At 41.4% G+C, this 22061-nt stretch overlaps 1 protein-coding gene across 1 annotated transcript; it reads left to right on the plus strand.

Moving 5' to 3' along the window:
* The first annotated feature begins 1635 nt into the window (after positions 1-1635).
* MAP3K8 (mitogen-activated protein kinase kinase kinase 8) lies at positions 1636-21861 on the plus strand. The gene is made up of 9 exons (XM_071428735.1): positions 1636-1866; positions 5022-5148; positions 6027-6387; positions 9427-9591; positions 11026-11287; positions 13890-13996; positions 17956-18108; positions 18743-18989; positions 20468-21861. Exons 2-9 carry the CDS (start codon positions 5114-5116, stop codon positions 20599-20601), a joined length of 1464 nt encoding a protein of 487 aa, XP_071284836.1. The 5' UTR covers positions 1636-1866; positions 5022-5113; the 3' UTR covers positions 20602-21861.
* The last annotated feature ends 200 nt before the right edge of the window (positions 21862-22061 follow it).

Below are 22061 nucleotides of genomic sequence, written 5' to 3' on the forward strand. Positions count from 1 at the left end.
CAGCAAGCAGTCATTGATCTGCAGCATGGTTCCCCAGGCATGTACTGAAGAAAATGTCATTTTCTTTGGTTTTTAAAAACATCTATGTAAAACTTGTGGGCACATCTGTAGTGTATGTTAGGGCACTTTGTGTGTTAGTAGGTCTTCAGTGCAGTGCTGTATATATTTGTGGCAGCCTCCCAGTATGTCAGGGTCTGTAAGTAATTGCTATGACCTAATTATTTTGGTTTTGTATTCTAGGATGATCATTAAGACAGAGAGTATATTGCTTTTAAAATAGAGCATTTCAATTTGTATCCTATTTATGCATGCCATGGAGTACATGTGTTTCCTCCATCTCTCCATGGCGAGTTTCCTCTGGAATCCTAAGACTTGTCCTGCTTAAATTGGACATGTGGAGAGAGGACCTCCTCCTCTTTCCCTCTTTGAAGTTGGTCTAAAAATAGAAAAGGGTTTCATTAAAATTAATTGTGGGTTTGGAAAAACCAATACCACAAGCAAGTTCCTGAAAGAGGATACCCAAAGTACCCTAGCGTGAGAGCTGCTGCACATTAAGGATGTATTACTCAGCCTCCTTAACCTCCCACTTTCAAGGTGCTGCCAGTTCCGCCCTCTCCTTGGTCTGGCCTCTCCTATTGCCTCATTTATTCCTCAGTCCTTCCTCTCTTTTGTCTTTCTATAATCATCTTCAGCTTTCTTGCCTTTTTTCCCCCACAGTTTTGTTTTGTTTTGGGTTTTTGGTTTTTTTTAGTAAATGCACTGGGTGGTGCAATTGAACAAAGTTAAACTCAATAAAGAAGAGACCTCTTTCCTTATGGAGGCTTGCCAATGTATTTAACATCTGTATAGTCTGGAAAAGAAACCGTGTATGAGCAAAGGTTAACCCTGCTAGCAGGGTTCCATATACATAGTTATGATGCTAAGGAAAAGAAAATCCTATAGTGAGTCTAAACCCTTGCACATTCCAGAATGTCATTTGTGACATACTTTGGACAATTGTGAATGTCCCAGGAGAGGTTGCAAACATAAACCATTTTAACAAGGGAGTCAGGGTATCTTGATAATATAAGGGAAAAGGAGTTGTATGAACTACTAAGAAACACTGAAGCCTAAGGTGAATGTTTGTCCTGAAGCTCTATAATGATGGTTTTGCCCTTGACTTCAGTAAGCAAATAGTCATTACACTGCAGATAATGAACCAAAAATCCATCTTGGGTCTTCTGACACCATAAGACAGATTCAACTCATCAGTTCCTAGTGCTGTGGTAGCTGGTTTTGTTAAAGGTGCTACTTGTCTCCTTGAAAACGAACTGGCTGAAGAGGAGCTATTGGGCAGCGCAGTTTTGCAAGAATTTCTTCCTTATGGATAAGAAATAAAAAGTAGTTGTACCCAATTTTAGTAATTACCCAACTCACACTAGTGTGTCCCGGAATATTTTAATACTACTGCTACTAACAAATTTTTCACGTTGTTGTCCTAAATTCCACCCGCGTGTCAGCTGAAGTTTAATTCAGATAATGTTTAAACTCGTGGGACGCTGGTGACGCCCTCTAGGTGCGCACGGAAACATGAGGCGGTACGGAAGGGTTTTCCCGATGCCACCGCCGGGGACAGGCCATTGCCGATGCCGGGGCTGGAGCAGGAGGCGGTCGCTGGCCGGGCTTGAGGCCGGACTGGGACAGCGCAGCGCTTGCTCCTGCCGGGAAACCGAAATAGAAAGCGGCTCCGGGCCGGCCCGGTCCCCCGCCCTCGGAGGGGCGGGCGGTGCTACCTGCGCTCCTGCCCGCCCCCGGAGCTGCCGCGGCACCGGCGGAGCGGCGCGGGCTGCGGGCAGACGGGCGGCGCGGCCCTCCCGGAGCGCCGGGGTGAGCGGGGACGAGGCCGGCAGGGCAAGGGGAGCCCTGGCGGGATGGAGTGGAGCAGAACGGGACGGGACGGGACGGGACGGGACGGGGCTGCGCTGCCGGGTTCGGGCTCCCTCCCGGCTGCCCTCGGCCTCCCGAGCCGCGTCGTGTGCCGGGGGAGCCGGCGGGGCTGCGGCACCTGCGCTGTCCCCGGGGGCTGCAGGGCAGGAAGGGGCTGGGGCTGGGCTCTGCTGCTGCTGCTGCTGCCAGCGCTGGGAGAGTCGCGGGTTTTCTTATTCCAAATGAATATGTGAAATGTTGTTGAAATTGAAATTGTTGATATTTCTTGTTCCTTAACAGCAGAAGTTTCTTTTCAGAGGGATTGTGTTTTTCAAGTTCTGTCGATAAGTTTTCTTAAAAGTAAATAAGGACTTTTTTCATTTCTAGTGGGCAGTCACTTGTCACTTAGACCAGAAAATTATTCTCTAAAAGCAGCACAAGAGATCTTTATTATGAGTGTATGATTGTGTTGAGCCAGTCTATGCAGTTAGTGATTAACTTTTTGGGGGAGGCAAGGGGTGTTGAGGTTTTTTTGTCTGTGTGGTCTTGGTTTTTAAATTTTATTTTTATTGTAGATTTTGTTCCATTTTTTCCATCATTGACCTTTGACACACAAATAGTCTCACAGGGGCTCAGAAGTCTGCTATCCAGTTACTCTTATTTAATATGATGGATATGAGAGTGGTCTCTGGCAGCACACTTCCTAGGCAAAAGGGGTTGAAAAGCTACGCAGAGGATAGAGAAATAAACCTTTGACTTACAAATTACTCATGTGATGATGTTGAAATATTGGCAAAACTGGAGAAAGAGTCTTGTGCTTTAGCAACTGACTTAAGTGCTTGCATGCAGTTTTATTTTTCCACTGCAGGTAAACCCATTTTTTTAGCTGAGAAGCTAAGTAAAGCATACATAGTGATGTCATTTCTTCATTAATCTAGATTATATAGGATGATTTAGAATACTACATGAGTGCCCACCACTGATACTAGTACAGGATTTTAGAGATAAATAGGTGGAGTGAATTCCCCATTGGAAAATGGACCTTTTTTTTTGTCTGTAGGGAAAATATAGTACTAAATTGCTGCATAATTTATAGAATCAGCTTTTATAGTCTAAACACTGCTTTTATTGTGTAAACAGTTAGTGATTAGAATTTGCTAGATATAGGGAAAAATAAAATCATTTAGGTTGGAAAGATCTGTAAAATTATCAAGTCCAACCCAGCACTGTCAAGCCCACCACTAAACAGAGTCATGTCTACATAGATGTCTTTTAAATCTCCCCTGGGATGCTGACTCCACCACTTCCCCGGGCAGCCTGTTCCAGGGTTTGACAACTCTTTCAGTGAAGAAATTTTTCCTAGTATCCAACCTCTCCTAGCACAACTTGAAGCCATTTCCTCTTGTTCCTTCATTTGTTATTTGAGATAACAGACCAGCTCCCACCTCACTACCTCTTCCTTTCAGGTAGTTGTAAAGGTGAAGGGTTTGAAGCTTTTCTCAAGCAGTAAAAGAACTGAGAAAATGCAGGTTATAGTCACTTCTTCATGTTATTCAGAACTTTTTGAGTAATCATGAAACTGCCAAGAGTATTATTAGTATTGTGTTCCAGTTTGGGAACATTTTGAGGAATGAAGCAGAGCTGGCACTTCCAGAAAGCTACATTTGGTCTAATCTGTATAGATGCTTTGTGCATGAAAATGCTGTCAGAGGGTAAATTAGTTTAACTGTGGCACATATTTGTCTTTATCCACAAAAGACCACAGCATCTAGAGGCTCATGTTTTTCTTCAGAAAGTCCCTCAGGACTAGTTTGTAACTTTACCTCACTTTACACATGAGGTCTCTTGGTTCCTTTTATGACAGCACTGTTTCTTTTCATTTGAACCCCACTAATTCAGCATTAAAAAAAACCCCAAAAAACAAACAAACAAAAAAAAAACCAAAAAAACAAACCAGGCAAAAAAAAGAACCCTAAAAAGCAACAAATCAGTGAATAGAAGTCTTGCTCTGGGGAAAAATAGAAATCTCATTTCTATTGAAAAATAACCACATTCAGGCTTTGTTAACAGCCGATAGCTTGGTCATGGAGCAAATTGAGGTGATAGGGGCTAGAAAACACCCTCAGCATCTTTTCCTTTTTGTGATCTCTCTGAGCACCCAGGATACGAAGCCTGGGGCCTCCCCAATCAAGTAGTGCTAGTGACCACAAAGTTTCCAACCTGGCTGCCCTAGTGGTGGGGGTGTGGGTTGATCAGGGCTGGGTGAACTGGTGCAGAGGGCTGGTGAAAGTCACTGTGCCCATCTTGGGCAATGGGGGCTGGCAGAGCACTGCTCTGCCACCATCACTCTCAGGGTTTGGGTCTGTGTTTGTAAAGGAACAGGCAGTCCGTTTCCCTTTTCTGATGCTGCATCTGCTGTCCTGTCCTGCCTTTTGAATTCTCAAATTCACGTGGTCTGACTTCTTTGCCAACTCAGACACGTCATTTTACTTGGTTTTCTTCACATTAGAGCTGACGTAAATACTCTAACCCATGAGAAATATGTGCCACAAAGCTTCTGCGTCCTTGTGGTGGGGGTAAGAAAGATAGTGATCATAATCAGAAACTGTACCTGGGTAAACACATTGCTCCATGGCCTCAGGGGACCGAGTCTGCTGCTTGTCCTTGAGATAAGGTTTTGTTTGATGTTTTTCATTTTTTCCTTTTTTTTTCAAAGTGTCTTTTTGCCTAGTTGTTATCTTTTGCCCAAAATAGATGGTGCAGTGGATTACGAAAAAGGGAAGTGAGAGCTCTCTAAAGAAGGCATGCTGTAGTCAGTTCTGCTAAAGGAAAAGCAGGTCCTACTCTTTGCTTAAGCAAGCATGAGACAGAGAGGCTAAAACTCAGGACCTAACCATGGAAAAACTATTTTTCACTACTACTTGGAAATCTGGATGATACAGTAGCTTGATTCTTTCTTGAGTTGTCATTGTTTTCTGCAGAAAAATCCCCTGTTATCTCAGCCTTGTGATTACTAGCTCTTCTTTCCGTGAAGCAAATGATCTATATGAGTACAAACCAGTCCTTCTGCTTGAGCTGGTATGCAATGGCTTTATTTGTTTTGCTTTTTTTAATAGACTGCCACAGAACACTGTGAAATTATCATCAGTGGTAAATACGGGTTCAGAAAAACGTGATGACTTCAGGGATTCTATTGAGACGTTTTTAAATGGTTTTGAGTGATGTAATCAGGTTAAATACAAGGTAAGTGCTCTTGATATTTATGAGTTGGAAACTATTTGTGTCAGTATTTTAATGACTGACCATGCATACGTTTTAAACTTGAATATGTAACTCTCTGGAATAGAAAGGGACTTTTTGGGAAGTTGAACCCAGCTTGCTGTAAATCCATTCCAGCAAAATAGTTGCAATAGTAACCTAAAAAGTTATTGTTAGGATTAGTGGGAACAGAACAAAGTGTTGGAAACCACTTCTAAAGCTCATTGCTTTTATGATAGCTCAGTTTCTGACTTTCTTCTGAAAGTCAGGGTGAAAATTTCAGTTCAAGTCTAGTTCTGACAAGTTAATTGCAAAAAAAATATGGATCTTGTATCTCAGGTGATGACAGTTGTGCACTGTACAATGATACTAACAGATGCCTATTACTAGTGGAACGACCTTCTTTGTGACCTTTCCTTCTTTCTGGATACATCACATAAATTGTCAATACAAACTTAGACATAACTAAATGAGAATGTTAATATGTCTCTTTGTCATTCTTTTCTAAACAATGAATTCCTTTGTTTGTATTGAGGGTGCTCCTTCATTTTTGCATATCTATCACAGTGGTGTATTCTTACTGAACCTGTTCCTCTTAGGGAAAGCTTTATCATAAAAAATTCTGGGAGTGAGTGACAGGGGAGGTTAACTAGTAACTTCTAAATAAATTTGACTAGCAAATAGGTCTCTGTTTTGTCTTCACCCAGGATCCTAATTATGATTTTCTTCATAATACAAGTTATTAATATTAAATCTGTATAATGATGAGCTGCTGGTCACTTCTGATAACTCCTTTTCATTCTTACTTTGCTAAAATAAATTTAGGTGAAAAGTGTTTTCAAGTTTGTTTCTTTTTTTTCCAGGAGTGATTTTGCAAAGTGGACAGTAATGGAGTATATGAGCACGGGTAGTGATAGCAAAGAGGAGATTGACTTGTTGCTAGCTGATCTAAATATGTCTGAGGTGATAGCCATCATGGAAAACCATTATCCAGGTGAAGACATTGCAGTCTATGAAGACAGCTTAATTACCATGTGTGAAGAGGCAAATCAAAATGATGAACGTGCAGAATCATTACTGTTTTGTGAAGGGGAGGTCTCTTTGATGTCCTCTGTCAAATACGGGACTGTGGAAGACCTGCTTGCTTTTGCCAATCAGGTGTCTAACACTGCAAAGCAATTTAAAGGATGCAGACAACAGGAATCTGGAATCCTCTTGAATATGGTATGTACATCTGTTTTCCTTTTACTTGGCATTTCATAGACTGTAGGAATTAGAAGTTTTTAATGATTCTAAATAAAGCTCAGCTCCAGGTGCAACCCTGGGACTGGAAGGGGTCTCTGAGCGTATCAAATCTAGCCCCTGAAGTCTCGGGCAGCTATGGAGTCTGTTGTTCAAAAGGATCCACTCTGTTATCTTCTAGTATCCCTGGAGGTCAGAAAACATTTCCCAGTGTTGAATACAAACTTGAAACAAGCAGTAAAAAAGCAAAATCTACAGCTTATTTTGTTCTTTCAGTCCTTAAATGGGGCTTATAAAATCCATAACTTGTGCAAAAAAGAGGGAGAGTGACTTTTAAAAAGTGTGTGTAGTGATTAGATAAGGAGGAATGATTTTAAACTAAAAGTGTAGAGATTTCTTTACTCTGAGGGTGGTAAGGCTCTGGAACAGACTGTTCAGAGAAATTGTGGATACCCCATCCCTGGAAGTGTTCAAGGCAAGGCTGGATGGGGCCCTGAGCAACCTGACCTCATGGGTGACATCTCTTCCCATAGTAGGGGAGTTACAGCTAGATGATCTTTAAGATCCCTTCCAACCAAAGCCTACCTATGATTCTATGGACTCTGATGGTTAACAGGTCTGGGAGACAGTAAGAGTCTTCTAATGCCTTATATTCATGCAGTAAAATGTTCATTATGCAAACTCCCAAAAATAAAGATCAAGGATCTGACAATATAGTTCCTAAATTTACTCTATCTGCACAAAATGTCAATAGTAGTAATGTAAGGAGAAAAAGCACGTACTATCAAGTGTGATTTTAAGAGTCAAAATATTATGTAATATCTCACACTGCTAAATTCAAGTACATAGATGTGTTGTTTTGAGATGTTATTTTTTTCCCTAAAATTGTTTGTGTTCTACAAGCATTTCTGGATATTCGTGTCATTAAACTTTTGTTTAAGATCAGTTGCTCTGGAAACAATCAATGTAGCAATGGAATTCTGTTCATGCATGTTAGTGTTGCTGCTGTATTTTCCTAAGATACTCTACATCTATCTTCTTAAATATCCTGCATATCATATATTTTATATGTTAACACTGGTTGCTTGAGGCTTACTGGTTACTTAGGTGCAAAATACCACAGGGTATTGCTTTATTCTGATTTGGAGGGAGCGTTGCAGTATTGCAAAACAATCACTTTTCAACTCTGTAACATTGAAATGACACTTGGTAATATTAAATGCTTCCTATGCTTAGGGTAGACACTGTTCTACATACTGTGGTTGTTTTGCTTGCATTGTTTCTACAGATGCATACAATTGGTATGAACCCAGTACTATTAGGTGCACGTGATCCCATTATGCAACTGAGGATTGGAGGCAGGGTATTACCTGTACATGCATTTCAGCAGGGGCACTGCTCTGGAAATTCCTACAGCATTTTGGTTGGGGTCAGGAGTGTTTCTGATTGCCTGGTGATCCTCACTGGCTGCACCATGGCTGTCTTGAAGTGCACAAGCTGGATTTCTTCTAGTTAGAACTGAGCTGAAAGATGCGTTGCAGCCACAGACAAATGTTCACAGGGTCAGGCTAGGAACTAGTCCTAAAAGCCTCCTGAAAACATGAGTAGTGTGGTGGTTCTCACTGTCTTGCTCTCCAGATCAGCTCTGCTCGGCGTCTCTTCCTTTCCAGGATAAGGTGTAACCCATATGGATTAGTCTCAACCCTTTGAAGTGCAGAAGTAGGCAAGCAAGATGCTAGACATGTACAGATTGCCTTACCCTGGCTCTAATAATTAGAGGGAAGGCTTGTTCTCTCTATCCTAAGCAGAATACTTTTTATTGAAGGACAGCCCCCATGCCCCCTTGGTCAAAGGTTAAGAACTTATCCTCCCCAGATTTAGGAACTTAGAAGAATTAATTTATTTCATGTAGCACAAATCACAAATGACAATTTTAGCAGTCAATAAGGTACTTTCCTTATTGAAAAGCATGCAGGTAGATTAAGAGTGAAAGATAATATGTTATACCTTAAATAGAAATCTAAAACAAATAATCTTCCTGATATGCTGTTATCTTAAAAAGAGCAGCTGAAGAGCTGAGTATTGGAGGCCATGTGACAGACATGAAATGATAAATATCCTTGATGTGATTTTACATCTCTTCAAGAATCTTAATAAAGTAGCATTAAGGAGATTAATGGTATTCCAGATACTGGCTGAAATAATTACAAGCATATTCATAGGAAATAATATTAATTTTGTAGCTGAGAGACTGAAGAAGCAGCATGAGGGATCAAGCAGTACTCACATGGCTGTAGTTGGGCGTTTGGACTCTCTCTGTCACGTGCAGAGGGAGGGAACTGTTTGGAAAAAAGATTTAGAGCAAGATACTGACCTAGGTGCCCTGAATCCCCTCCTTGCCTAGCTGGTGATACACAAGATGCAAAGCTCCCAACATTACCCACCTAAAGGAGGCAATGTTACTCCTACTCTTCTTTTTTAAACTATGGTATAAAACTAGAGGAAAGTGGCTGGTAAAATCAAGGCAGACTTCTTTGACCTTTTACTAAGCAGCAGAAACTCCAGCATAAGATGGGAAATTAAACTCCTAGCAGTACATGTGATATTAGGAAATGCTGAAACTCTGGCTCACATTGTATAAGATAACCTATGAGTAACAGGTATGTGGCATAACAAGTTAACAGATTACAGGAAGGACAAACATGTTCAGGTAAATCTAATAACAAGAGGTGGGTAATTTCATTAACCCAGCTGCTGTTGTTGTTGTTTCAAGACAATTAATTGCAACTTACACTTCATAAGTTAGTCACTGGAGAGAAATGTGGATGCCTGGGCTGTGAATGAATGCCACGCCTCACATGCTGTTCCCATTTAGTGTTACTAAATAAAGACTGCTAAGCAGATCATGTGCATCATACACATAAGTGATATGGGGTTTTTCCCACTATATATATAAAATTAATTCGATTTGTAGTGGTTTTAACTTCACTGTGGTTTTTTGTTATTTATTTAACTTCCCAGATCACACCCAAGAACGGGCGCTATCAAATTGACTCAGATGTGCTCCTGTTTCCATGGAAGTTGACTTACAGGAATATTGGTTCTGACTTTATTCCTCGGGGAGCTTTTGGGAAAGTGTACTTAGCCCAAGACAGAGAAACCAAGAAACGAATGGCATGCAAATTGGTATGTTAGCTCAGTGGTTTTATCTCTGAGCAAATATTGTATAACATACTACTTATGGTCTATTTTTAAATATGTCTGCATCAAATTCCACTGTTGGCTGATGATCATCTTGGTTTTGTTGGCCTAAACAAGGTGGGGAAAATGTACACTTCTGTTCGCTTGTTTAAAAAGCTGCAAATGTTTCAGCATTTTGGAAATATCTAGAAGTGTGGGGAACTGGCACATGGCCTGTTGTGTAGAGTGGATTTTCTACTTGTCCTGCTGGTGTGAAATATCAGAGTGAGATCCTGTCCCTGCTGAAGGGGGTAGCAAAACCCTGCTGCTGCAGAAGTTTTAGGCTCTTGTCCTTGAACTGAGGTGCTTAGACTTTAGTTTTCTTTACTCCAGTGCCATTAAAGTCCCTGAGAACTCATTATGTGCAACTCTTACTGTGTTTTGGGCACTGACAGGGTTAAGGTTGTGAGATGCCTCAAAAGAACTGCTGAGCACTGTCCTACTTTTATGCAAGCCAACATTTTCTTTCAGCTGTGTCTTTTAACATACTATTTGGAATTGAGCAGTAAATATTCAGGGCCAGTAAAAGCTCAGCTGGGACACTGCTCTATATCCCCCCACTCATGAATAAGTACCTGGATTAATTCTGTGTGTCTAAGAGTTGGGCAGGCAGCTGTGTGTCCTTCCCCTGCAGCCTGTGTGTCCATGTGGGGACAGATTGTTAGCTGCTCCTGCATAGCCCACAGCAGAATTAAAGTATCCTAATATTTCTGAAAATACAAACAGTATTTCTCCTTGAAATAAATGAGCCTCTTATTTGGTTCACAGACACAAGTCCAAGGGAAGAAAACTAAACAGAGCAGTAGTAGCTTTTCTGTGTGTAAGCAAACACTGCTTTTATTGTCTCAGCAATCTGCTGCCAGTACTTTTTAAAGAAATATCGTGCTGCTGGCACTCCCTTCAAAGCAGCTTTCATTTCTTGTAAGCCATAAACCAGTGCTGATAAGGAGGTCAGTAATGGGCCTGAGCGCTGCAAGCACTGATCCACCTGTCAGGTGGGTGTGTAGCTCTGGTAGTGCAGATGAGTGCACAAAGCTAATGGAAAAAGCAGTGGGAATTTTATCTCCTTCACCAGGAAGTTTGCATAAAGCTTTTGCGTAATCACTGGATTTTGACGGGAATAACTCTTGCTACACTGCTTTTTCTGGAAGATTGCACTTTTTATTTGGGCATGACTCCAAAATGTCTCTCAGCTTTTACCAGGATTTCTCTCAGCTGCAAAGGAAGAAAAGTCACAGGAGCAAAGTAAAGCTCAGTATTTTAACAAGTGGATACAAGTGCTATACTTCCTTCTTTTCTGTTAATCTATAGGATATTTAGGGCCCACATGGATAGCTTGTTTTTGTTATGGATAACTGTGGTTTTGTTCCAATGTCCTAGGTCCCAGTGGAGCAGTTCAAACCATCAGATGTTGAAATACAGGCATGTTTCCGTCATGAAAACATTGCTGAATTATACGGCGCTATTTTGTGGGATGAGACAATCCATCTCTTCATGGAAGCTGGAGAGGGAGGATCTGTCATGGAAAAGCTGGAGAGCTGTGGGCCTATGAGAGAGTTTGAAATAATTTGGGTGACAAAGCATATTCTGAAAGGACTTGACTTTCTCCACTCTAAGAGGATTATCCACCATGATATCAAACGTACGTCTGTGGGGTTCCTTGGGTGCTTTCTGGTCCTGGCTGGGCTGAGGTCCTGGTAGAGTCCCTGGGACTGAGCTGGGGCACACAGCCTTACATCTCTGAGTGGGAGGGATGGATAATGCCTAACAAATGGCAAGGTCAGGTTCTGGAGGTAATAGTTACTGACACTATTTATTAATTCACTCCAGCAGAGAGGGTAATTAGAAAGTCATAGATCCTATGCCATTGATGAGGAACTCAATTTAAATAAAAACCTAAAGAGTGAAGTTTTCAGTCTGTGTTCAGCTGGAAGTTTCCTGCTCTTAATATAAATTCATCCTGAATGTTTCCATGCTCACCTTCATCTTGCACCTTCTTTTAGGTTTTGCATTTCTACACTGCTGTTCCTCAGTTTGAGACACTTTAGAAGTAAATACATAATTTGTGCTGTTCTTTTTCTTTCAACAAGTACAGCAAATTTTAATATATGTTTGCTTTTAAAAATCTCTGGATATTACATCTATAAATAATCAAACATATTAATATCAAGTCCAAATTAAAAACACTGGTATTAAAATGCTTTAAAATTCAATTTTAATGTGTTGCATTTAAATTAGTATTAAATGCTGTTTCTCCCAGTACCATCTTGGCCTGCAGATAGATGCATCTCTGTGAGTTTATTTAGCTAAACTTGAGGGTTTAAAGTAGAAATATTCAGGCTGAAGCATTACAATAGTTCACAGAAGTGAACTATTAGGAATTGCTAAATTTTTATCTCAGTTTTGCATTTTTGGTTTTGGGTTTTTTTTAATTTAGTATGGGTCAGTACTTTAGATGTAAGCCTTTGAGATTCTGACAGCTACAAAATTGCTTATTTTTTCCCTTTATTTTTCTTTCTCATTTGTAGTAAGAGTCTTTCCTATGGGTTTATTTTAATTGGCAGTAACAAAGACATTAATTAAACAATCTAAAACCAAACCAGCCCAAAGCCTACTACATCTAGGTAGTGAATAGGAGAACCAGCCCATTGTGAATGTGGTGGATATGAGTGTGCTTCACTTTTTCCAGCCTTTTCCCGTGTTGGTGGATGCAGGGCAGATGATGAGGCAGAGGTTGCCTGGGGCAGATGTGGTTGCCCAGGGGTGCCTGGGGTGAGCCCTGGCCATGGTCCTGCCTGTTTGGTGCCAGGGTGAGCTGGGTACACCAAGCCTGAGGTGGAGCCATGCCCACTGCCTGGCAAGGCAGCATCCATGCAGGGAGCAGTGTGTGTTTTCCCTCCCCAGGTGGAATGAATAGAAAAGACTCTTTCCCAAAACCTCAGATTTTTTCCTCACTCCATCTGCTGCTTTTGAGCTGCAATTGAGTCTGTTCTGCTGATACAGAAGATGAGGATTTTATTGAGAGTAAAAAATGCCCTGAACAAGGAAGGGGAGGAAGACATTCTGGTTCTTGGGAGGTGTTCAGTGCTGCCTCTCCTTTTAACCCTTGGTTGGAGAGCAGTTAAACCATCAGGCTGTTTGGCTGGGGGCGCTTCAGTCCAAAATCAGCTGCAGCTGGGGCTGGGTATGGTCCCAGGCAGTAAGCAGATCCTGCTGCACTGTGGCAGTATGGCCCTTTGGATGATCTATTATGGGGTGTTTCGAATCCATATCTTCAAAGTTATCCCTAAAATGACAGATTTACATAGTCTGTAGTGCTGGTAAGGAGGCAGCTGTGTGAAGCATTGCTCCAGGAATCAGTACTGCTAAAATCAAGTCTGCCCTCCCTCTGGGTGGTCATGGTAGGCACTATCAAGACAGAAAATGGCCCACAGTTTCCTGTAAGGGAAATGTGTTTCTGTTGTGTAACTTGGAGACTTCATTTTACCACATCTTCTGAAACAGCAAACAAGAATTTCTCAAGGCTCACACTGAGCACTACATTCTTAAATATTTGATCAGAAATACAGCTGCAAACAAAGCCTCTGAGTACAAAGTTGTGCCTTAGGCAGAATTTTATGAAGGAAAGTAAATTAAGCTCCTAGATACTGCTGCAGTTCTGAGGGAGTTTGAAATGCTCAGTCTTCTAATAATTTTACAGCCATTGTCTGTCCTCTGTTGTCATGCTGAGCTGCTCTCACGGACTAGTGCAGGTGACTGGTGTGGCTGCTGTGGAGGGGCTCTGGTTATTCTGTTTCTGTCTTCACTTAAATTGCTACTCTAGAAAAACCTCTTGGTGAGCAACAGTTGTGCTGTTTCTAGCCAGAGCTACACAGCATGATCTCTCTCTTGGAGACCCTTAAACATCTTCAGAGCACTGTGCTGTGGTGCCTACCAGTCTTCTGCCTTCCTCCTCTACCCTCAGCTGTTTTCTCTCTTTGTCTTTTTTTAAATTTTAAGCTAAAAAAATGACAAAACATTGGCTCTTTTACATAAAGTAGATCAGTTTGTTTTTTAAGATATGATTTAAAATTGAACCAAATCATTACCAGACCTATTTTGGCTAGAGGGATATTGGCTGTAGAGAGTGGTTGTACGAATTTCTCTCCCTTTTCAGGCAGGCATCTGAATGAAACAGGGGTGTTGTAAAATAAATACCAAGCATGCCAGATGCTTAAATGATGTAATTTTTGGTTTTCTTTTAGCAAGCAACATTGTCTTTATGTCAACTAAGGCTGTTTTGGTGGATTTTGGCCTAAGTGTTCAAATGACTGAAGATATTTACTATCCCAAAGATCTTAGAGGAACAGAGGTAAGAAGCTGAAGGGACAAAAGCCCTTACATTGCATTAGTCCTATGGTTGTGGTGTTTAGGCTCAAATTTGAAGCTGGAGGATATACTATTAGTAAAATAGTTACTCTAAAACCTATAAAAAACTTACAAATATTAATAGAGTCTCAATTATATTTTTATTTTCAACTTGCTGAATGAAATGCTTTGAAAGCCATGTCATTTTCTCTGCAGTTTCAATTGTTAGCAATTGTTCACTGAAGTCAAACAGTACTCTGAGGAGGGTTGTTTGCAGTGGTTCAGCTGCTGATCAGAGACACTTCAAACAGGAATTTGTTCTTTGCTCTAGCAAAGATTTCTTCTGAGATACTCACTATGGACTGGGGTGACCTGTTCTGCACCGTACTTGGATTCCTCCTCCTTCAAAACCACAGAACTTACAGATGTCTGGGTTTCATCTCTTAGCCCTTCTAAGCTCTGTTCCCCATCTACATGTAAGCTTTGGTTCTGCAGAGGTTGTGCATGCAAGGTTCATGATTATCTGGTAAAATTGCTTAGACATTACAGTGATGGAGGTGGGGTCCTTTTAAATGGTCTCAGTGACTTTGAGATTCTGCACACCACTTAGGCTGCATTCCTGCAGAGGTGTTTCCAGGGCTGGAGTTTTAGCAAACAACCAAGCAGCAACAATTAGCTTGGATAGCTGCTGCAGATGTGGCATTTGTGCTCTCTGTTGCTGGAGGAGATTGTTTACAGGAAATGCTTTAGCTGAGATGTTTGCACTTACCCTTTTAATAGTCTTCCACATGTGTAAAGAGGAAATCCCTGTGTAACTGACAAAAAGCATTTCACTTTTTAGAAGGGGAAGATAAATCAAGATTTCACAGAAGGTCAGGTTTGTTTGTTTATTTTTTTCAAGATGCTTGAGAAAGCACTTGAATATTTGTTTTCACTGTCTTTCTTGTCAGGGCAGTTAAGAGCTTAAAATGCTTGCTGAACTGGAAGCAGTGTGCTTTCTGGCACTTCATGCATGAGCTTTGTGGGGTTTTTACTTTGGTTTGGGGCTTTTTGTTTGTTCAAGGGGGTTTTGTGTGCTGTTAATAGGAACAGTGGTGGGTATGAGTTGGTAGGGTATTTCCCAGTGATGGAGGTGTGTGTAAACAGGACATTTCCATGATTGTGGAGCAGACTAGTGAGGATCCACTTCTGGGTCTTGAAGGACAGGTCAAGGTTGTGTTAGTAAGAACAAGTGAAAACATTTCAGTGTTTGCCAAGTGAAAAACTACTTAATTTTTCATTTAATAGGAGGAGAATTCCATGCACTTTAACACCTGCAGTCTGTTCTCAGAGAGCTGATAATCCCCCCAGCCCTGAAATACAGCCATGTTTGGGGTTTGCTGTCTCAGGGGAGCAGCAGTCCTGCTGCAGCATTGCAGCCAGAAATGAGGTTGGAAAGACAGCACTGGGAAAGGAGATTTTCAGATACCAGTGAAAGACTGACAGCTAATGTTTCTAGTGCTTCTATAGGTTTTTCTGTTCATAGTCTTCATTCTAGGCATCTTCCTCTCCACAGTGCCTAATCCTGTCACCCACAAATGCCCTCTGTAGTCTGGCTTTCTTGATGATTTTTTTTTTTCAGAGATCTAACTCTGCAAAGTCCTCTTGAGTTTTGCACCCTGTATTATGCAGCCTTAAGAAGTGGTGCAGTTGTCCTGCTGTTCCTGCAGGTAATTGTGCAACCCCTGGCTGGGGCTCTGTCACTGCCAAGCAGCATTGTGCCAGTGGACTGGCTGGTTTCTCTTACATCTGCTATTGGCAGGGACTTGTGTCCTTGAGGGAAGTGGCAGGTGGAGTAACCTTTGTCCTGTGCATGTTCTCTGGGAGTTAGGATTTCTATTCACTTCTATAGCACAGGAAGTCTGAATGTAGAGAATCTTCTTTGGGTTTATTAAAAAATGAGTAGTTACAATTCTGGGCAATGGGATTGAAAGATAGTTAAATTTTGTTTAGATGGTGTAGTGTGAAAAAAAATGGTGTTCCTGCTTTTGTGTACAAGTCATGCAGAACATTAAACTGTGGTTGTTATGAAACTGCTCTGCAGGAAATACTTTTCCTAGGCAGTTGCTATACTTTCTGTTATGCTTCTGTCACTTTGTTAAAATATGTAAGCTTCAGTTATAACCATTTGAGGGTAAAAAGTTGTCTGCTAAAGTTTATTGAGTGTGGAAGGTATGATTCATTTTCAGGAATGCTAAACTAAAACTAGTGCAGCATGAAGAAAGGACTGGTTTTTAGCTAGACTGTGACTGGTCTGACTGGCAGGCAAGTGCCAGCCCACCAGTCAGAAGGAATGAGAATGGGAAATTATTAATGGCTTGAGCTGTCTGCTTTGGTGACAGCAGACTTTAGACCAGTCTGAAATCAGAGCTTTGGAGCTCATTTTTGATTTTTGTCATTGTGCAGTCAAGGTGCATCTTGACCATTTTCTCACCTTAACTGCAGACAGGATCTTGTACCAGCATTCTTTTTTGAAGGCAGCTGCTTCTTGCTTATGTAGATTTCACTCAAGTTTCACTGTATTTGCCAAAGGCTTCTTTTTACAAAATAAGAACTTCTATTCTTTTCTCCTTATGAGACTTAAAGGTGAAGGGTGCAGATGCACTGATTGTCTCGTAGCCCTGAGAAAAGCAATGGATAAGTCAGTAGCAGCTGCAGACACCTGCTGAGGCTTTGCACACACTTCCAATCACAAGTTCTATTTGCAGATAGGGAATGTAATTTACTGGGAATTTTTCCTTGGAATTTGGTGAGCCCTACAGCCGTTCTCAATCTGTGGTAATAAGCAGTCAAACCATGTGGTGATGACTTAATTTCCTGCCCTTGTGTCAGTTAATGGCTTTTAATGTGATTCTTTGTGTCAGGATGACTTGAACTAATTAAAGTTTGTTTGAATCCTTTAGAGGGAAATTGGGTGAGGGAAAAGTAGGAACCAGAAGCAAATGTGGTAGCTTGCTAACCCAGTGTGCTGTGGGCTGTGCCCATGTGGTGTTGAAACCTGCTCCCCTGGCCAGTGGCAGAGCTGTGCAGGGTGTGCCTCCTGCATCCTGCCTGTCTGGTTCTCCTCCAGCTGCACTCTGAGCTGCCTGTCGCTGGCAGGAGCTTCCAAGATCCTTCTTTAGACTCTTGGGAAATTCAAATGTTCAGTGAAATGTTTGGATGGAAACTATTTCACTTTCCATCAAGAAAGATTAGAATTTTTTGGTTGGGAAAAGGTTCGAAGAGGGATTCTTGTCTTCATAGCTGCTCTGGGGGTAATCTGGTGCAAAGAGCACCTAACTTTTAATTTATGCATTGCCTAGACCTGGCTTGTTCCTCATCATCCCATGTCTCAGGATAATGCTCCATCATGCAGGTTAGTGGATAAGAAGGAGGAGTAAAGAAGACAGGAAGGTATATATCTGTCAGTTCTGCTCAGAAGGGTTGTGTAGTATTCTGTGTAACAGGGATCTGAGGGGAGGACTCCTACCCCCATCTGGGTGGCTCTCAGTACAGTTCACCCTCTCTCTTTAGCACATGCCCAGCCATTGTTTGAGCAGGATGGAGCAGTCCCAGCAATGCCTCACAAAACAAACTGGCAATTCAGGAACCTCCTTTTGCTGTGGAGGGATGAGGCTTCTGCTACTCATCTGAACAAAGCAGAGCCATGGCTCAGCCTCTCACAGCTCAGCTAAGGCCCATTGCCACTGACCTATGGCCTCTCTGAGGAGGGCAGACCTGGAATATGAGTTTGTCCAGGTGCTGTCTCTTTGGCTGTACTCATATGCAGAGCAGAACAATCTTATTTCCTAAATGGTGCTTGCAGGTTCACTACTATGCATCCCTTCAGAGTGGGGTTTCCAGGATCACAAAATGCCATTGAGTCATCTTTGACTGTTGTTTTCCCCTGTTGAGTAATCTTTTTTTTTTAACTATTTTTCACAGATTTACATGAGCCCTGAAGTTATCCTTTGCAGAGGCCACACAACAAAAGCAGACATCTACAGCATGGGAGCTACTATTATTCATATGCAAACGGGCATCCCACCCTGGGTGAACAGATACCCTCGTTCTGCATACCCCTCCTATCTCTACATTGTGAGTGTCCTTAGCAGAGCCAGCTCAGTATCAGCTGCAGGGTTTCCTGTACTCTTGTTGAGAAAGCTCCAGTTGTATAAGAACTATCAAAATATTTGTCAGAGAGATGATATCATCCTTTTTGCTTCGGGGGTGGGAGGGAGGGAGAGAAGTGGGTTTTGATCTCTTAGGGGAAGACAGAGACTGAGCTGGAGCTGTCTCTGTGATTTGTGTTTCAATTTACAGGCCTTGGGTTTACTGGAAGGACAGGGTTAGATCAGTGTGAGACCTGATTGAAACAAGCCCATCTGACTTCTACTTGTCTGTTTTCCTTAGAAGTTGCAGATAAAAACTGGAGCCTGGCAGATTTGATTCTCTGACTCTTCCAGTATGGTATAGAAATCTGGTGAATTTGCCTTGCACTGGATTTTAGGCTTACTTGAAGTTTCTTTGAGTTTTTAAATTTATTATAAAATCTGATTTTTAACAAGTGCATGTTGTGTAGTTGCATGTTCTGTTCTAGTTGATCAGCCCTACTTAGGGAGGTGATGAGTCCTAACTGGGGAATTCCCAGACCACTCATGTGGTTATCCATGACTTCCTCTTTCACTGTTTTTGGAATAACTGTTTCCATGGTCTTTTTTCATTCCAACAGATACACAAGCAAGCTCCCCCCTTAGAGGATATTGCTGAGGACTGCAGTACTTCCATGAGAGAGTTGCTAGAAGCAGCTCTGGACAGGAACCCCAATCACAGGCTGTCTGCAGCAGACCTGCTGAAGCACGAGGCCCTGCACCCACCCCCGGAGGAGCAGCCGCGGTGCCAGAGCCTGGACTCGGCGCTGTTTGAAAGGAAAAGGCTGCTCGCCAGGAAGGATCTGCAGCTGCCAGAAAATATCACAGGTAATGGGATCACCTGCCTTGGACTTTGTAGACTTTACTTTGTGTCAAATCTTGATTTGAGTGAGTGGTAAGGAACCAACGAAACTCGCAGCACATCTGGAGAGTGACCAGTGAAAATCCCAATCAGATGAGATCAGACCCCGAGGTCATGAAGTGATCTGTAAAATGCCCATTGACCAGTGGGGAGGAACCTAGCCTGACTTCTGTGAGCTCCTGAAGGATTGGTTCTTGGAAAAGCCATGGCAATCACTCAGGGCATTTCATGAAGTATAGATTGCTGTCCCAAATGGACTCAATTTGCCACTGTACTAGAGAGGTTTTATAGACACTCTTGATTTGTAAATAACGACAAAGTCCAACAACCACCAGCAAATCCAACACTTTTTGCCTTTTTAAAGAAAAACACACACACAAAACCATAACTAATGTTACTGAGTGTCAGCAGTACAAGCCCTTTGTTTTAAAGCTAAAAATGACTGTGGGATAGAATGCTGTTGCCCTTGTGCATTAGCCAGTGCTTAATGAAGGATAATACACAAACTAGGTAGGAAACAGCCCTTTCAAGCCCAAGCAAGATTTAGTGCCAACAACCTGCCAACAGGCTTCAAAATGCTTTTCTTCTACTTACTTAATACATTAGGAGGGTTCTGACAAAAGGCATTGAAAGACTCCTCCCAGACAAGTGGTTCATATAATTAGAATAAATATTTCAAAAGATATCTGTACAAAGTTTTGGGTACTGTAATGCATAATTGTTGCAAGAAATTCACTGAAAAAATCAGTCACAGTTTCTGAATTTAGAATGGCATTGTACCTTCTGGATTTTGCCTTGGGCTTGCATAATCCTTTGACCAGCTCAGACCATCTGAATCAATTCTTTTGAAAATGAAGAGAATGCTGGACCATTAAACTTGGACTTTATTATAGGTGCTTAAGTTTCCAAGACACTCATTATACAAGTATTCAGGGGAATTCTGCCATTGCAAACCCAATCTGTCTTTTCAGACCTTGATTTAAAAGGAATAAAAAATCTGAAACAGATGTATTTGTTCTCTATGGTCAAACCCAGACAAAGATGATGTCCCGTGTTTAGCTGAAAATTCTGAGGAAGCAGAATTCTCAGATGGCAGAACTTTATCAGGTTTTTTATTGCACCAAACTCTCCTTTAGCACTATAGCTCAGAGGATGAAAAAGCTCTGCCTAACTGTCCCAGCTGATGGAGACTTTTTTTTAAGTAGTCGAACACACTTGCTGTTTGCAGTTGCAAACTGCTTCCCTTTCTTTGTCCTAGAGCTGTGGGTTGGTTTGTTAGATTTTATATTCTTTGAGGTTTCACTTATGTTGTACTGAAAAATTTTCTAAACCACAGATTGATAAGATCAAATAATAGGCAAAATATTCCATTAATACTGACAAATATGAAAATGAACTGACACAGCTATTTGTGCAGTAAATGGTTTCTTTATTTTCTTTTTAGATTCCTCATTGTGTAATGGGAGCATGGAAGAGTCAGACCTGCTAAAGAGACAAAGATCTCTCTACATAGACCTTGGAGCTCTAGCTGGTTACTTCAATATTGTTAGGGGACCACCAGCCTTGGAATATGACTGACTCAGTAACGTTTTATGTTGATGAGTCAGTAATGGACCTCTACCTCTTAAAACTTGATTTTAAGACTTGATTTTCCAATTTGTACATAAAACTATTGCCATTATAGGCTGTCAAATGTGAATAGTGTTTAATTGCACAGATGATAAAGCTAAACCCTTAGGGGGTCTGATAAGCTGATCCCAAGCAGTGATGTTTGTGTGTCTGCTGGTTGACCAACAAGAAGATGTCAAAAAGAACACTGCTACTGGGAATGTCTTAATCCAGGATATCTTCCTGTGCTGGGCCTTGCACTTTTGTAAAACTTGTATTATATGCTTGCAAATAATGTCAGGAAAAAATATAATATAATTTAGCATGTGGGTTGTAAGATTCAGTCTCTCTGAGCTGTCTTTAGAAAAAACATTCCTGCCACTCCCCACCCCCCTGCCAAAAAAAAAAGAAAAAAGAAGTCCTTGTTTTGACCAGTTAAATACTGGTTCAGTCTTTTTCTGTCTTTAAGATTTGGTCAGCCTCTAGCCATTCTTAATGAAAATTAAGAATGTCTGTGGAGTCAGATTATCACTTGTTTGCAGATGTGTTTTAACTTTGCATCTTCCTGGGGCAGTGGGAGCTAAGAAGGAGGCTGTCCCCTTCTCTGTGGGTCAAGGGAATCTTTCAATGGCAGTATCAGTCACCTTTGGGATTTGCACAACAAGTTGGCCCTGGCAAAGTATGACAGTGACTTCCTTACTATGTTACAACTACTGCAAGGGTATCTATGATAGTTTTCAAGGGTAGATCAAATGTTAATGCTCTATTGGTAACAGTGGGCAGGCTCCAAACTCTTGCTTTTTAATACTTTAAAATTGTACACATGTATAATTGCTCTGAGTGCTATGGTTTGGAAAGCGTGTCATTAGTGACAAGCAGTGTTTATGTTCCTATGGAAATGGAATTATATTGTTCTTGCTGTGCCTCATACATTTGAAACATGATGTTTTGGATGATAGTAAAACTATGTAAACTGCATAGTTCTGTACATCCCATGGGATGAGAACGTAAACTTTTATAAAACTCTTTCTGATGCTTAGGATGACTCTTTATAAGCATTTGTGTTAAATGGCATACTGTGTATGTTGTACACTGAATCTTTTCTGAAGCACAGTCTCTTTTTCATGTCTGTTATTTAATGCTGCTCCTCTCTAACACGTGGTCTTAAACACATGATTTCTAGTTTGATACTGATATGGTCAAGTGAATAAATCCAGCTCAGTGCCTTAAGACGTGTCCATTCTTCCTTCATCCTCAAGCACAGCGTGGGGCTGCAGCTGCATTTGGGCCAAGACCCCTACTATGGCCCAGGTACACTTCAGGCATCACCCCACTTGTTGGGAAGTAGGGTGAAGGTGATTGCTGATGGATTTTGGACTCTGGTAATAGATGGTAAGTATTTCTGGCAGAATCTCCTTCTCACACCCCAG

Source organism: Agelaius tricolor, unplaced genomic scaffold (genome assembly GCF_023055355.1).
Source record: "Agelaius tricolor isolate 1412-34295 unplaced genomic scaffold, bAgeTri1.0.p SCAF_6, whole genome shotgun sequence".
NCBI classification, from domain to species: domain Eukaryota; kingdom Metazoa; phylum Chordata; class Aves; order Passeriformes; family Icteridae; genus Agelaius; species Agelaius tricolor.

Coding starts and splice junctions, on each gene's coding strand:
- MAP3K8 (XM_071428735.1), top strand. CDS start 5,114: ATGGTTTTGAGTGATGTAATCAGGTTAAATACAAG. Junction 5,149..6,026: donor GTAATCAGGTTAAATACAAG/GTAAGTGCTCTT, acceptor TTTTTTTTCCAG/GAGTGATTTTGCAAAGTGGA. Junction 6,388..9,426: donor CTGGAATCCTCTTGAATATG/GTATGTACATCT, acceptor TTAACTTCCCAG/ATCACACCCAAGAACGGGCG.